The sequence below is a fragment of the Mastigoproctus giganteus genome, chromosome 8 (assembly GCF_048544385.1).
Source record: "Mastigoproctus giganteus isolate SK-2022 chromosome 8, ASM4854438v1, whole genome shotgun sequence".
In the NCBI taxonomy this organism is placed as follows: Eukaryota; Metazoa; Arthropoda; class Arachnida; order Uropygi; family Thelyphonidae; genus Mastigoproctus; species Mastigoproctus giganteus.
In genome coordinates, this window is record NC_143582.1 from 163303404 (window position 1) to 163317309 (window position 13906).

At 36.1% G+C, this 13906-nt stretch overlaps 1 protein-coding gene across 1 annotated transcript in view; it reads left to right on the forward strand.

Annotated features, from left to right (window-relative positions):
• The first annotated feature begins 270 nt into the window (after nt 1-270).
• LOC150081976 (uncharacterized) overlaps nt 271-13906 on the forward strand; it is a 181749-nt gene continuing 168113 nt past the window's right edge. The window contains exon 1 of the mRNA XM_090380386.1: nt 271-604. Within this exon, the coding sequence (XP_090236512.1) occupies nt 283-604 (322 nt within the window). The 5' untranslated portion in view covers nt 271-282. The remainder of the gene's footprint in view (nt 605-13906) is intronic.

The following is a 13906-nucleotide window of genomic DNA, read 5'->3' on the forward strand; positions in this document are numbered from 1 at the left end:
AATTAAGCGTCACTGTTTTGAATGAGCGCAAGGGACCGATTGACAGGCGTCACGCGCTGCCACGCTACCCCAACAAGTTGATTTCAATCCAAAGTTTGGCGGCGCGAAGCCTGGTCTAGGGTAGTGGTGGTGAGGTCCCTCCCTCTCCGCTGCCGGCACTGAGTGAGGGGGGGAGGAGACGCAAGACAAGAGGGGGACATGCTCGCTCGCTCTCTGCCGCTATAAACCGTGCGGCGCAATCGGGCGTCTTACACTTTCCGTAGTGAGAAGCTCTCCGTGACTATGTCAGGATACCCTCGGCTGGGGGAGGAAGGACTGCACGCAGCTATGGAGTACCCTTACCTAAACCAGGCGACCTTTGAAAGTAGCTGTTCACTGTCCACTATGGACCCTGGCCTTCCCAGCTGTCAGCTGCCCTGCTCATATGCCGACCTTGGATCGTGCGGACAGGTAGCCCAAGCATATCGCTATTCCACACCTATGGCACGCTCCTTCTCTGCACCACCTACTGCGATCATCCCACCAAGTTCGTGCGGCATGGTTCCCCGGTCCAGACACGACCCCCAGACACAGACCGTCTTCCCCTCTGGCATGAATCTGCAGAGTAAGTCCACCCAGCGCGTGCTGCCACTGTACCCTGCTGCCCAGCCCTAACTGGGTTAGGGCGGCGACCTGGCGCTGCGCTCAAGGAAAATTAAATAATTTAATACGGAAGGTTGATTGTGAATAATCTCGTTGCCGCGCTGCCGTCTATTTATATCATCTTAACCTGATTTCATCCGCGAACTTTTTGTTCCTCTCCTGCAAGATTAGTTGTGACGCTACTTAGCTTACCAGTCGCCTCTAACGATTCATATTTCTTTGCCCGATATTCATCATTTTTCTTATTTAGAATCAATTCCGGCCGAGTGCGCCCGGGCTAACCAAGTTACCGGAGAACGGCACGAGCCCGAATTACGGCCCTGTAGGCGACTCGATACCGTCACAAGTCCCAAATTTGATCAAGGCCCACTGCAGCACATAAATCTGAAGCACTTCTGACCGCTCCTTCATACCGCCAGCCATCGGAGAGGTAAGAGGTAGAGGTTTGGCGGAATACCTCAGTGCTAGTCAAGGGTTTGTTCAGGTCTCTCCTCGTAGCTAGTACTGAGCATTTTAGTAGGCGAATTCGGAGTTTCTTTGCGTCAAGCGCTCCACTTATTCGAATGGGTGTTGCGGAATACACTTAAGTCATTCAGGTAAGAGAGATTTACAGGGGCGGGGCAGCGGATTAATATTGTTTTTAAAGCCAGTAATAAGAGCGATAGCAATCTTAGTAATCATAATAAAAATGAGTAAAGTTTGAATTGAAGCATTCTTTTGGCAGTCATAGAATACATTCAGAAGTGCTACGAGTTCTTTTTTTTAACGTTTGTTTAGATAATCTGTAGCGTTCGTAGTAAACTGATCCCATTCTTTTTTTACGAACCAAAATGCATTTTCTTCTCTTTCAATGAAAATAGATTTTTTGTTAATTCCTACATCGCATAAAAATATGAGCATTAAATAAGACAACCTTCCTGTTTTCAAAAATACTGCGATTTGCGAACTTTTCCTATTAATTTTTTTTATAATATGATGATCCAGCAGTAAGATAAATATGCTATTACGAAGCGTATTCTTTCTTATAATTTTTCACTAATTCTCAATTTAAGGATTTATTGTTATATTATATTGTTGCATTGTTTATAAATTTAAAATTGCTAAAACTGATTAATTTGAGACGCATGTCGAGTATCATGGCTTGGAAACGCTAGTTTGTAGTCAGTGCGAGAAATTTGGTTTGTTATGTGAGTCAATACTTGATTATGGTCAGTAAATATAAACATCATTTCAATCTGGTTTATCTAGTTTATTAATAACGAATTATACTGATAGGCCTACAGATGAAGCCAGCTTGCAGCCATGATATTCGATAATGATCTATTACATGTTATTGAGTGACTATTTTGTCTTATTTTATATATAGTTTGTTACACATTTTCTTTGTTAAACCTGAAATTATATCTTGTCATTCTGAAATTTTGATGCGAAGCAACTAGTGCTGGATTTTTAACTTTCATTACAGTCATATTATTCATACTAGCTTTCAAGTGCAAATTAAATATTTCATGTTACGTATTTTAGGTTAAGTAGAAATTTCCAATTTCCACTTAACCTAAACACTAACCTAGTTTCATAACCGTTCTTCTAACTTTCATCTGTCAAAACGAGGTTTTATATCTTTAAAAGAGTGCTTGATTGTACTGAAATCATTTTAAGGATCTTGTAAGGAAGGAAACAAAATGAAGAATAGTATAATAATAATTGGCATTCGAGCTTATTTTAAAGATTACCGCGTATTTCAGCTAGTGCCTGACCAACGCGAAGAGAGAATCCGTACGGTTGCCGCTCTTGAAAGGTCATTTTCCGGCGGAAAGCGCACTATGCCGGAGCGGCACGGAGCTTAGCGACAAAGGCGTTTATTTTACTCCGCCAAAAGAGTTGCGGATGACATGGCAATATGTTGAAATGTTTTGGGCAATTGCGTGAGTTTTTGTTCATTTGTATTTCAGACTAAAGGAATTGTATCCTTTTTATATGAGACTTACTTGTTCACTGAAATTGTCGTACACAAAATACTCAAGTTAGTGCAATGACTTTACTGATGGATGGTGTTTCGCAATCTCGTATAACAGGCGGATATCCGTTAAATGGGATCTATTTATTCATAATAATATAAGATACTGTATCAACTAGTGTTTTATTGTAAACATGGTCATTTAAAAGCTTTTAACGTAAGCCTTTCGAAAACTACCGCTAAATTTAATACATTGTAAACTTGTAGAAATACGTCTACATAATAAGATGGAACCGTTTAAAGCTTCTAAAGTTAACAGAGAGTGGGTAATCTTGACTGTCGGGAAATAATCCAGTAATAGGTTCTGTTGATATTTATACACGAAGCTCTAAATTTAATATTAGGCTGACTAGTCTGCAATAATTTAGAAAAAATCTAAACTTAATAGGATATCGCCGTTTTAAGCAGAGTCATACAGGGAATGGAAAAGGGCCAAAGGCCATCGAATATATAACAGTTTGTTGGACCATTTTAAAACACAGATATATATTTGTTATTATGCTCTTGTAATCAGTGTTTCGCGATCTCCCTTTTTCTTTTTTTTTGATTAATGCTCTCTTCAGTAAGTTGTGCGTTATGATTATCAAAATCGTAACTTTGGTCATAGGCAACTAATCGTAACCTATGACCAAATGCCCTTTGTTTTCATAAAAATAATTAAATTCTAGTCATATTATAATATTAATTAATTAATAATTTTGAATTAATTATAATATTATTTAAATTATTATCCGTGAGATGGTGCTTTTATAATAATTGATTTAGTTAAAATGTCATTTCCGTACCCGCATTTATTGTAAATTTACTTTCTTATTTAACGAATGGACTTCTCAGTTGACTACTTCTCGTGTAGTCCTTGTAGTCACATTTCTTTAGTGATTTAAATTTTTTGTGTGGATTAGATTGTTGACTTTTGCTGACAGTGTATTTCAATGTAAATATTGCATATGCAACTTTGTGCAAATTTCTTCAGTTCAGTTCATTGAAGTGAAATTACTGGAACGCATCGTGATAACCTTTTGTGAGTATTTCGTGGCTTTTCAGCGTTTCAAAGTGGCTAGATAAATTACATTTCACTAGATTGATCGTTCGCTTTAGAAGCAGCAATACTCTTTCTAAGAATGTATCCATCCATCTTCCTGCTAAAGTTTCGAGTTTCAGTGCAACTGCATTCATACTTTATATTTCATGGGTGTTTCTAAATAGGCTACGATAAGAAAATGACGTTATTTGTGTAAAGATTTGCTTAGCATAACTTGGGATGGATGTAAATCATTCCGGAGAGAAAGTTACTGTTTGCTTTCTATGCTACCTTTCCATAAAACGTTTCTAAGAAAATGAGAGAAAGTCCGTGCTTGTCTTCCTTGCCATTTGTTCTATCCGTTTGCTACCTGAGCTATTCGTACCAATTAGGCCGTCATTTGGTGCATTAAACTTGATTGTCTCTGCTTTAAACACACCACCTGCAGGCCGGTCGCATTCTCTTCCCTGTTTGTGCACGCTGGAATCAAATCAGAACCGTCTACTTATTAAATTAGGCAAGAATTCCCACAATTATAACCGTGTTAATGTCACAAACTGCATGTCGTAACTTTCTAACAACGCGCATAAATACTTCGCCTTTCAAACAACTTGCTCTGCCGCTTGCGTCGTGCTGCTGGAGTTTCCGTAGTGTTTTGCTTCGTCACCGGACTTAGCCTAAAACACAGTATGGGCAGAGGCACTTTCTCGTGGATTTGCCTATTCTACTTCACACAAGAACCAAGAAAGAACTACAGCAGTGTGATTCCTTAGTTCTCCCTCATTCTTCGTGCTCTTCGCATTAATGTTTATTCTGTTCCTATAAATTGGGGAACAGACCTTGTACTTCTTTAAATCTTATACCTAATTGATGTTCATTTACATTTTAATTGCCCTTCGTAGAAATAAAGGGGAAAGTGATGCCGTTGAATTGAACTGCAATAAGGCCAAATTTATATAATCGATAGGATGTTGTAATCTGGATATTGGCTTTCCTAGTTCTTCCAATTCGCAGTTTTAAAGATATATATAAACAAACAAGCACATAGAATTTAACATTAATCTACAAGTTTTAGCTTCAGTTAGGATAAAATATTCTATTTCATTTTAAAAAAAAAACTTTAAATTATATAAAAGTTTTTATATATAATTTCAGAGTTCTGTAAGTACTTATATGAAAAGCGATCGTATGGTGCTTGATAATTGAGCATTATACAAAGCTTCAGAGGTATTGCTGGTTAGGAAACTGGCCATTCTTGAGTAATGGTTAGTGCAGTAAAATGTTTCGTAATTTTGTTCAGTAAGGCTAAACAAAATATTTTGTTATATAAAGCAGCGATGACTACAACGCGGTCCGACTAGCTTTACAATGCGGCCATAACTTCATAATTTCAGGAACAAGAAACAAAAATTATTAAAGTCGACGATTAATCATTGTATTTCTACAAAAATATTATTAAACAATTTCACGTCGTATTACTGATAATACAAAAATAATAATCGCATAAATGTTTCAGTCTCTCATAAAAATAACATCGCGCTATTTGGTTTTGTTGCTTTGGTTTGGGTTCCGAACAACAATAAAACGGCAAATGTAAATACTTTCAACATTTTCGTAATTATATATAAGATAATTACAGTTGACCGCCTTAACAGTACTTGTTTAGATTGAGGACATTGGTCAGTTTGTAATGCCATTAATGATAATGAATCTTTTATCAAAAGGCCCGCATTTTTTTTTTTTTTTTACTCTTGAAAAGATTCAATAGTTTTGTTCTTAATGTTCTTGGGAATTTTCGGCGCGTCGGCAATTTAGTCCTTAGTGCGCCATCAAATTTTACATGATTAATGCATTCTTAAATATAGAAATAGCAGTAGTGCTTTTCTACAGTTTACTAAAAGAAACCAAAGAGAATCAGTAAAAAACTACTGTGTCCAAATAAACAAAAAATAGTGACTCAATGATATACATTTAAAAGAAAAAAACGAAAGAGATGAATTCGCGCGATCTTATTTGATTTTAAAACACGTATTAGTTCGCAATCTTCTGACTCGGAAATAGATTTTCGATTTCACATGAATTTTCTTGGTGTGTATTTATTTATTTTTGATAGTAATTGATAATGTAATAAATCTGAAAGTCTCATTTATTACATTATCAATTACTATTTAAAATAAACCCAAGGCATGCGCATTGAGTACTTTCTGCAGAAAAGTGATAACATCGAGATTGTAAAGGTAAATGTACGGAATACAAAGTATAAACCAATAATTTTTAAATTCTGTTGTATGTTTTAATCCAAAAAATATGCAATTTAGTACATACTATAATCCTGTACGAAGTTAAGAAAGATACATTCAGTTAAAATAATTGTAACTAAATACGTACGTATGTATTTTTAAAACAAAAAAATAAGTTATTAATTACAAGTACGCTGTTTTAATGTTGCTGAAAACTGTTCCGGTCAAGGTGGAGGGTGTAAGAGCACAGAAAAAGAAGGGAGATCGAATTCTTAGTCTACGGGTTAACAGCATTAAATTGTTCTGTATTATAGAAAATTCAGCAGCATAACAGTCAAAAACATGATTTTGAAATAATTTTAAAGGGACAGGAGAGAAATTACCTCGGTTATCTCCTACCGTATCTGCCCTTGCATAGAACAACAGATGGCAAGAGAATACTAAAAATAAAGGATGTACTTTTTTTATTATTACAAAGAACCACTTAATAATCTAGTTTCAAAAATATATCACACGCCTACTAATCTGGGCTGATATGCGCATATTAGCAGATATTGTCCTTTTTTACTGAAACACGGTTTCACACATTTTCAGAAGATTTACAATCTGAATTACTAGGACAGGGCTGTTAGAAAGAGTTATAATCATGAGGAAATTGTGTTTTTTAACACTCCAGGCCCAACTCATTACGTGGACAAAAGAGAACTATTTTTCTCTTATCAAAAACAAAATTAATGTGGTTACATAATAACTTATCAACGTGGTTGATAAGAATTCTACACTCGCTAGCCAAAAAAATTAAACCAGTTGGTCTCAAAAGATAATTAAACGTACAGTATGTAAGTGTAAGTTGTCGAAAGTTCCTTGGTATCAGATGATTACTACACTTTCGTAGGCTTCTTAGTTGAATCTGGAGCTAGACTTCATCAGACACCTAGTGGAGTCCATGCCACGAGGTGTACGGGCTGTAATTCGGGAAAAAGGTGACCATACTAAATATTGAATAAAGGTTTATAATTTTTTTGGTCAGTAAATGTGCATACCCTGCTTCAACTCGCATTTACATACTTGAGAAAATCAAAAAGCGTGTACAGACCAATTAATGGAAACAGAGAAGGCGCATCTGAATATTAGCACGTTTCCAACCACCAAATTGCAAGACTATAATACCATTACAATGAACAGGCGATTTTTTTTAAATACAAAGTTGCTTATAGCCGTGACGGTCTGAACAAAAACTCAACGTAACTCCGTAAATAAATCTGAGAAGGCCTGTTTGTATTTTTGATGCTTGGAATATCAAAATTATATTTAAAAAAAGGCTACTATAAATAAATCAGCCGTAGACACTGGGAATATTGGATAAACTGTTATTCGTGCCCACCTCTTTATGACAGTTTAAGAAAGGCTGCTCCCTCTGAGACGGGTCTTTTTAATTTCAGATAAAGTATTTTTGCTTCACATTACCAGTAATTCACTGAATCATATCATTCGCCTCTGGATGTGCCTTCAGAACGTGTCTTGGTTCGATGTTTTTAAATTCATGACAGTTGGTTGGTTATTAGGAATTTTATGGCGCATCAGCATCTAAGGCTATTGTGAGCCTTCATGACAGTGAAATATTTGTGTACCAGTTTAAATTCTCACTTAATATATTCATGGTTTTAGGCTACCACTATGTGGGCAAAGGAAGCTTTGAAATAATAAAAAAAAAGCATGTCCTTGTTATACAGTAAGCGAAGAAACAGCCGTTTATACTCGGTTTGGCAATTGCCGTCAGAGGAGTTTACATTTTATTGTAGGTCTCAATCTTGTCATGGGTCATGTACGTTATCCTATGACCACAGTCAGCCCGAAAACATGGCTTGGAAACGCTAGTTTGTAGTCAGTGCGAGAAATTTGGTTTGTTATGTGAGTCAATACTTGATTATGGTCAGTAAATATAAACATCATTTCAATCTGGTTTATCTAGTTTTTTAATAACGAATTATACTGATAGGCCTAGATGAAGCCAGCTTGCAGCTGGCTTCATCTAGGCAACCGTTATTTTGGTCAAGCTAGATGTTCCATTTTGGTGTGAGATCAGAAATGTATGGCTGATGGTGGCCTAGAACCTCTCAGGCGGATACTTTTGGTCCGTGCACATTCACCAGTTGGCGACAGTTTCCACGTTCTGGTATTTTTAACATTAAGAATTGGGATCACGCTCCACTCTTGTAAATTTTGATCATGTTTACAGTAGTCCTGCCATCTTGCATCTGATGGTGCAATCTCGAGGTTGCATACGATTTTTCTGAGACCTTTATTTTGCCCTGCCAAATCTTATCTGCAAAACATCGCGCTACTTTCCTGTACCAACGTTCATCTGGAGGACCCAATGTTACTTGTGCTTTCGTAAAGTCTGCTGTTCGCTTTTGAGTGAACTGGTTTCGGTTTATTTCAGTGAATTATAAGTTCTTTGTAATATTTTAGATATGTGGAGATCATCAAAAGGTATTTTGAATGCAAATTTCAAGTATATTTCTTGTGCGAATCCTCTTGCAAGGAATACAGTGTATAGGAAAGTAGATTTGGTTTATTTTTCCTTTTAAATGTTTGTGTTGTTTTGCTAATAACAATGTACATGGTTCAGCTGGCGGTCACTTTTAAACATATAGCGATCATAGTATTTTATAAGTGTGCAGTTGGTATTCATTCATAAACAGTGTGACTGACCTGATGTTGGTTGATGCTGTTGATGAAAATTATAAAAGCATAGTGTTATCTCATGTGACCTGTGTTAAATCTTCCGTCATGTTGTTATTGATCTGTTCCATATGTTTCTAATTTCAGATCAAGTAACAGTTCAGTGGTGTTTCATCTGAACTCTTGATCCTTTTCAAGCAACTAATTTTACCTGTCGTTGGCTTTATTTGGTCTTCATCCCAGAAATATCTTTCAGACCTACTCTAACATATTCATATAAAATTTATTCCTTTCTTTTGTTTCAAGAAACACATCGAGTTCCATCGCGGAGATTACAATGCTTTGTTGGAACAGGTTAAAACGAATTAATTCCTCTGATTTACGATGTAATCTTCAGTTTTGTTTGGAGAGTTTTATTTATAATTTAGTCACAATTTTATTGCCTCTTCTAACTCTTATTCCTCAGCATGTGCCTCGTAAAAATTCCCACTTTCTATACATGTTCTCCTTCCTCTTGTTAGAATGAACTATTCATTTACGAGTCCAATATTTCAATGTATGAAACTGATCTTCACAGGATTGATATTTTTGCTCTCGAAAAATTTCTTTCGAAAGCTGACTCTTTATGTGCTAAAATAGTTTTTTTAAAAAATTATACTAGTTGCATATTATGTTAATTTAATCTAACCAAGCCATATTCATTATATTTTGTTCAAAGCTGTAAATAGTTAAATATTATTATTGTACACTAATGTTGATTCTTATTTTCCCTAATATTTCTGCATACAGATAAATTCATCTATCGCTGTAATGTATACATTATTCCAAAGAAAAACAATTGAAGTCGCTTGTCAGGTCCAAAAAACTGAAAGCGGTTTCATTTTATCCCTGCCAGCAGTTATGCCAAATTATGAACTGTCTCTGTCAATACAGTAGAAGCAGAGAGAGATCAGCCATGTTGATTTTTTGTTTATCGCGATATTTTCATTGAAATTGTAGTAAGTTTTCAAAAGGAAGCGGAATGAACTGGAACGCTTTCCTGCTTGCTCACACGCATCGGTATTGTCATATATATATATATATTTGATTTTTAAAAATAAGATATTTTATTAACCGACGTTCCGTTTCGTAAAAATTTCCATTTGGACTCCTGAATGGAAATATCCTTCCTTTTATGAGACAGTTATCTGCACTAGGAAAACAAGTTTTCTCTTAATTATAATTTGCAACTTCGAATATTAAATAAAGAAAATGACCGAAGGTTGCTTCTGGATTGAAAAAAAATAGCAACTTAAACCAGTAATGCAATATTTCCCTGCAGTAACTTCGAAAAAAAATGAGCGTTTAGAAAGTCTCTGCCGTATATCTTCCGGTGGAGAAGAATATAAAAGAAGAATCACGATAGGAACAAGCCTCGAAGGGACTTCACACATGCTGTATTTCGGAGTCGTATAAACTGCAAAGAAAAGAAAGACCCCAAAGCCACCAGCAACAATCTATCGATGAACAAACTACTTATACCGCAAAAGATAAGCAGCGACTTTATCAGAATGGCAATCCTCTTTAAAAGGCGGTCTTTTGCATTTCTTAAATGTATATGGATAAAATATTGAAATTTTCAAGAAATCAAAAAGTGTTAGGACCGGAACGTTGTTTACCTAACAAGAGTCGACGTGGATTATTGAGTACAGATAAAAATCTGACTTTTAGGAACACTGGATGCGATACTTTCTTGATTCTTTAATTGTGATTCCTTAGCCGTACCACATGGCACACTGCACGCGTTAGCTTGTTTCATGTGCAGCTTCATTGACAAAAGAATAAACAGTATTCTCCAGCGGTAACCTAAAAAAAGGAGAGTAGGCCTACACTGCGGGTTGTGCTGGAAGACTGGGAAGATAGCGTAATTCGTTCATGCTCGGTGACAGGAGAAAAGGAAAACCAAGAAAAAACACTGCGGAGCTATCAAGTGAACAGAACTTGCTGATTATATTCGAATGTCAGAATGTTTTAAAATCTCTGGAGAAATCATGATGCAGATCTGAGCCTTTTGAGCATAATACATTTGACCACAGCGATACTGAAATTGTTACCTGCATAACCAAAGAAACTGCTTCAAGAAGCACGATAATTAAAGTAGAAGAGCTTTATGAAATTCTTTAGAATTTTCCTTGTATTTTACCGAATTCTAATTCCTCACGGTGAATATTGATACATTCGCTCTTTATAATTACGCATCTACCGTACGTAGTTAATTTCGTTTGCCCACTTCTTACGGCGAAAATAATTCTTTCATTTATGAATGTATAAACTTAAGGAATGATTTTTCTTTTCACGTAATAAATCTCCGTTCATTCTGTTTACTGAACTGCGGATTTCCAATAATATTTATTACATAATTATGTATACATTCAATCTGGTTTATTTAGTTGTGTTTGTATATTATGTAATAAGTCTTTAAACTCATTATGTAAAGAAACTTGTCCATTCGATATACCAAATGATACTGAATAATTTTTTTTCGTTGCCAGTATCTATCTTAACCGCCTCCCCACCGCCCCTCCTTCACTATCTACGCAGATAGTGAAGTGGATAGCGTCGAGGATTTCTGTCTTAAACCATGCAGAAAAAGCCAAGATTCGCTTTGCGTTGTCAACTGAAGTTAAGGAATACGTTTGGATGGGAGGAACTTTTGTTTTTTCTTCACACCGCTGCCGTGTATGTCGGTCATAGGCAAGGGTTGAATGTGCTTTTATCCAGAAAAATATCTTAGAAAATATACGGTGCAATTTACAATCTAAGACAATCCAACTTGACTACCAAGCGGTGTGGAGCAACCAGTCATCACCGAAATTATATAGCTGCTAGTTTTATTACGATTTCTACAAGAAACCGTCTCGTATTACAGTTTCTACTCTTCATGCACTATGATCCAAGTAGTCTCTTTGAAAAATACTCCCAAACAACAAGTTTTGTATCTTCTCAATCCTATTAAAGAGCTTAGCAGCACGCTCGTTCAAATGCGCGACGATGAATAAGAAAACATATGGGAATAAGTGAACTCGGGAATGATTAAATGAAAAATTACTATTTTTTCCCAAATTTTTATTCTCAAACATGGGGTGCAAAAAATTGCATTACGGTGTAACGCATAAATATAGCCTAACCCCTGTATCATGAAAACGATGAATTATCACAACTTTGATAACTCATTTCAAATATCACTTTGATATTTTTTCCTTTCAACTAACTATCAGAAATATCGAACCGCTCAATATCTTGCGAGTTTCACTGCAGTATTAATTATAGTTGTGAAGAACAGTCTTATCTTTAACGTGCTGTATTGTTTAGTGGGGTGCATAATTAATTTCAAAAAATAATGCAATTGAACCGAGTTCAATCAATGGAGGAAACAAGCTTAGATATATTTTAATGGAACTTTGTCTCGGGTGGAGACCTCTCCCACTTTGATATTTCCAAGGTTTTGTACATCCGATAAACAGACAAACCAGCCTATGAACACACTTCACAAACAAGAAACACTGCCACTTCACTGTGTTGCTTTAGTCCTTACCCAGCTCTACCATTTAGTGTCAGCAGATCTGCGTATCTCGGTAACGTGGATACTTTCCGATTTTGCGAAGTTGTAGTCAGAATTCAATATGTACAAATGTGTTAAGTAAAAAGTAGCTCTGCTGGCATTGGTTTCGGTATACTTCTTTTGATATTCATTTCTGGCCCGGGAAAGCTGTAGAGGATACGTTGAAAGTTAATCTAATTTTATCTCCTTCTTCAGGTAAATATGCCATCATTATCTGATAAATATTTCATTTCCAACTACTACTGCACTTTTAAATGTACTCACGACCGACTCAGGGATTTTTTTTTTGGGGGGGGGGGATAGGGCATGTTCTGGAAAGGCAGAATTTACTTTCACATCCTACTTTAAGCGTTTTTGTGATATGATTTATTTGTTTTAAATTATTAAGTTGCTGTAAATTCTGACCCAGAAGTCAGTCGTTTGTTTCGTGTAGAAGTGATACGATTTACACAACGGTCGACAATATTTATTTCAACAAGAGTTTTTCTCCATCTTTCTTTTTTCTTTTGGACTTTCTAGGTATTCATAAAAATACGGAATAAATTTTTGCTATCAGAATGAGATTTGAAACCATGGATCATTCCTTTTAAACTATGTTTGATTTTAAACTATGATCATTCCTTTTAAAAAACGTTTGGATTATAGAGTAAACTCTGGAAAATCCGACACATTTCCTTTATTCTGTTTGAAATGCATACATAATGCAATGGTCTTAATTCTCACAGCAGAACAACCTTGCCTTTATAAGGAGTTTCTCTGGTATTGCACTACTTTCAAACAGATGGCCTCGCAAAAAAGATTACCTGCCCACTTGTTTGTGACGAGACTGTTATGACAGCCTGTTTCAAGAACAGGCTCATGTTCCTCATTAAATAGCAAGTGGTCTCTACTGACAACACTCAGACAAAACAGTTGTATAGAAATCGTTCGATGCTAAATCTTTCAAAGTTGTAATATACTAAAGCAATACGTTAGATAGGAGAGTTTGTTTTGTTCCAAGATTGCGACCATTGCGCATTTGATATGCAGTTTAAATTTAACTCCGTAAAAACAGATGAAAGGCAAGATAGCGTTGTCATTATAGAAGTTTACAGTAAATACGAGGTGTGCATCTCCCGGACTGGTGCAATAAAAAGAATACAAAGTGAAGAAGCTGAAAAATGGTTTTATTTTTATTCAAAGTAATCACCACCTGATTAAATGCACTTATTACACCATTCTAAAATTTCTGAAAGAGTTAGCGAAAGCTCTGAGATGATATTCAGTTCGGCGGTTACGTGTTTCTTTGTCCTCAACATGCTGAAATCTTTCCTTCGAAGGCAGTTATTACCTTGGGAAGAAGTCAGATGGTGCTAGATCGGGAGAGTAAAATGGATGGTTGATCTGTACAATGCCGTATTTCGTTAGAAATGTCTTTCAGCGGGCATATCCTCGGAGTAACACAGTTGATAGGATTGCCGTTCTCCCCACACCGGATGGAAGAGACCTTGAGTTCGAGTCCCGTCGATGAGGGAGGAATTTTTATGAGCCTTTTTTTTTCTTTTTTCACAAAAAAAGTGGCTGAGTTATTCGGTCTCAGGCGAAGGTAGCATGGAGTTTTCAACTCCAGAACACAACAATTCACAATATACAGTGTCATCGAAAAAAATGTCCGTGATTTCCCTTTTAATTATCTTCGGAAATATTTGATCGATTGCTGT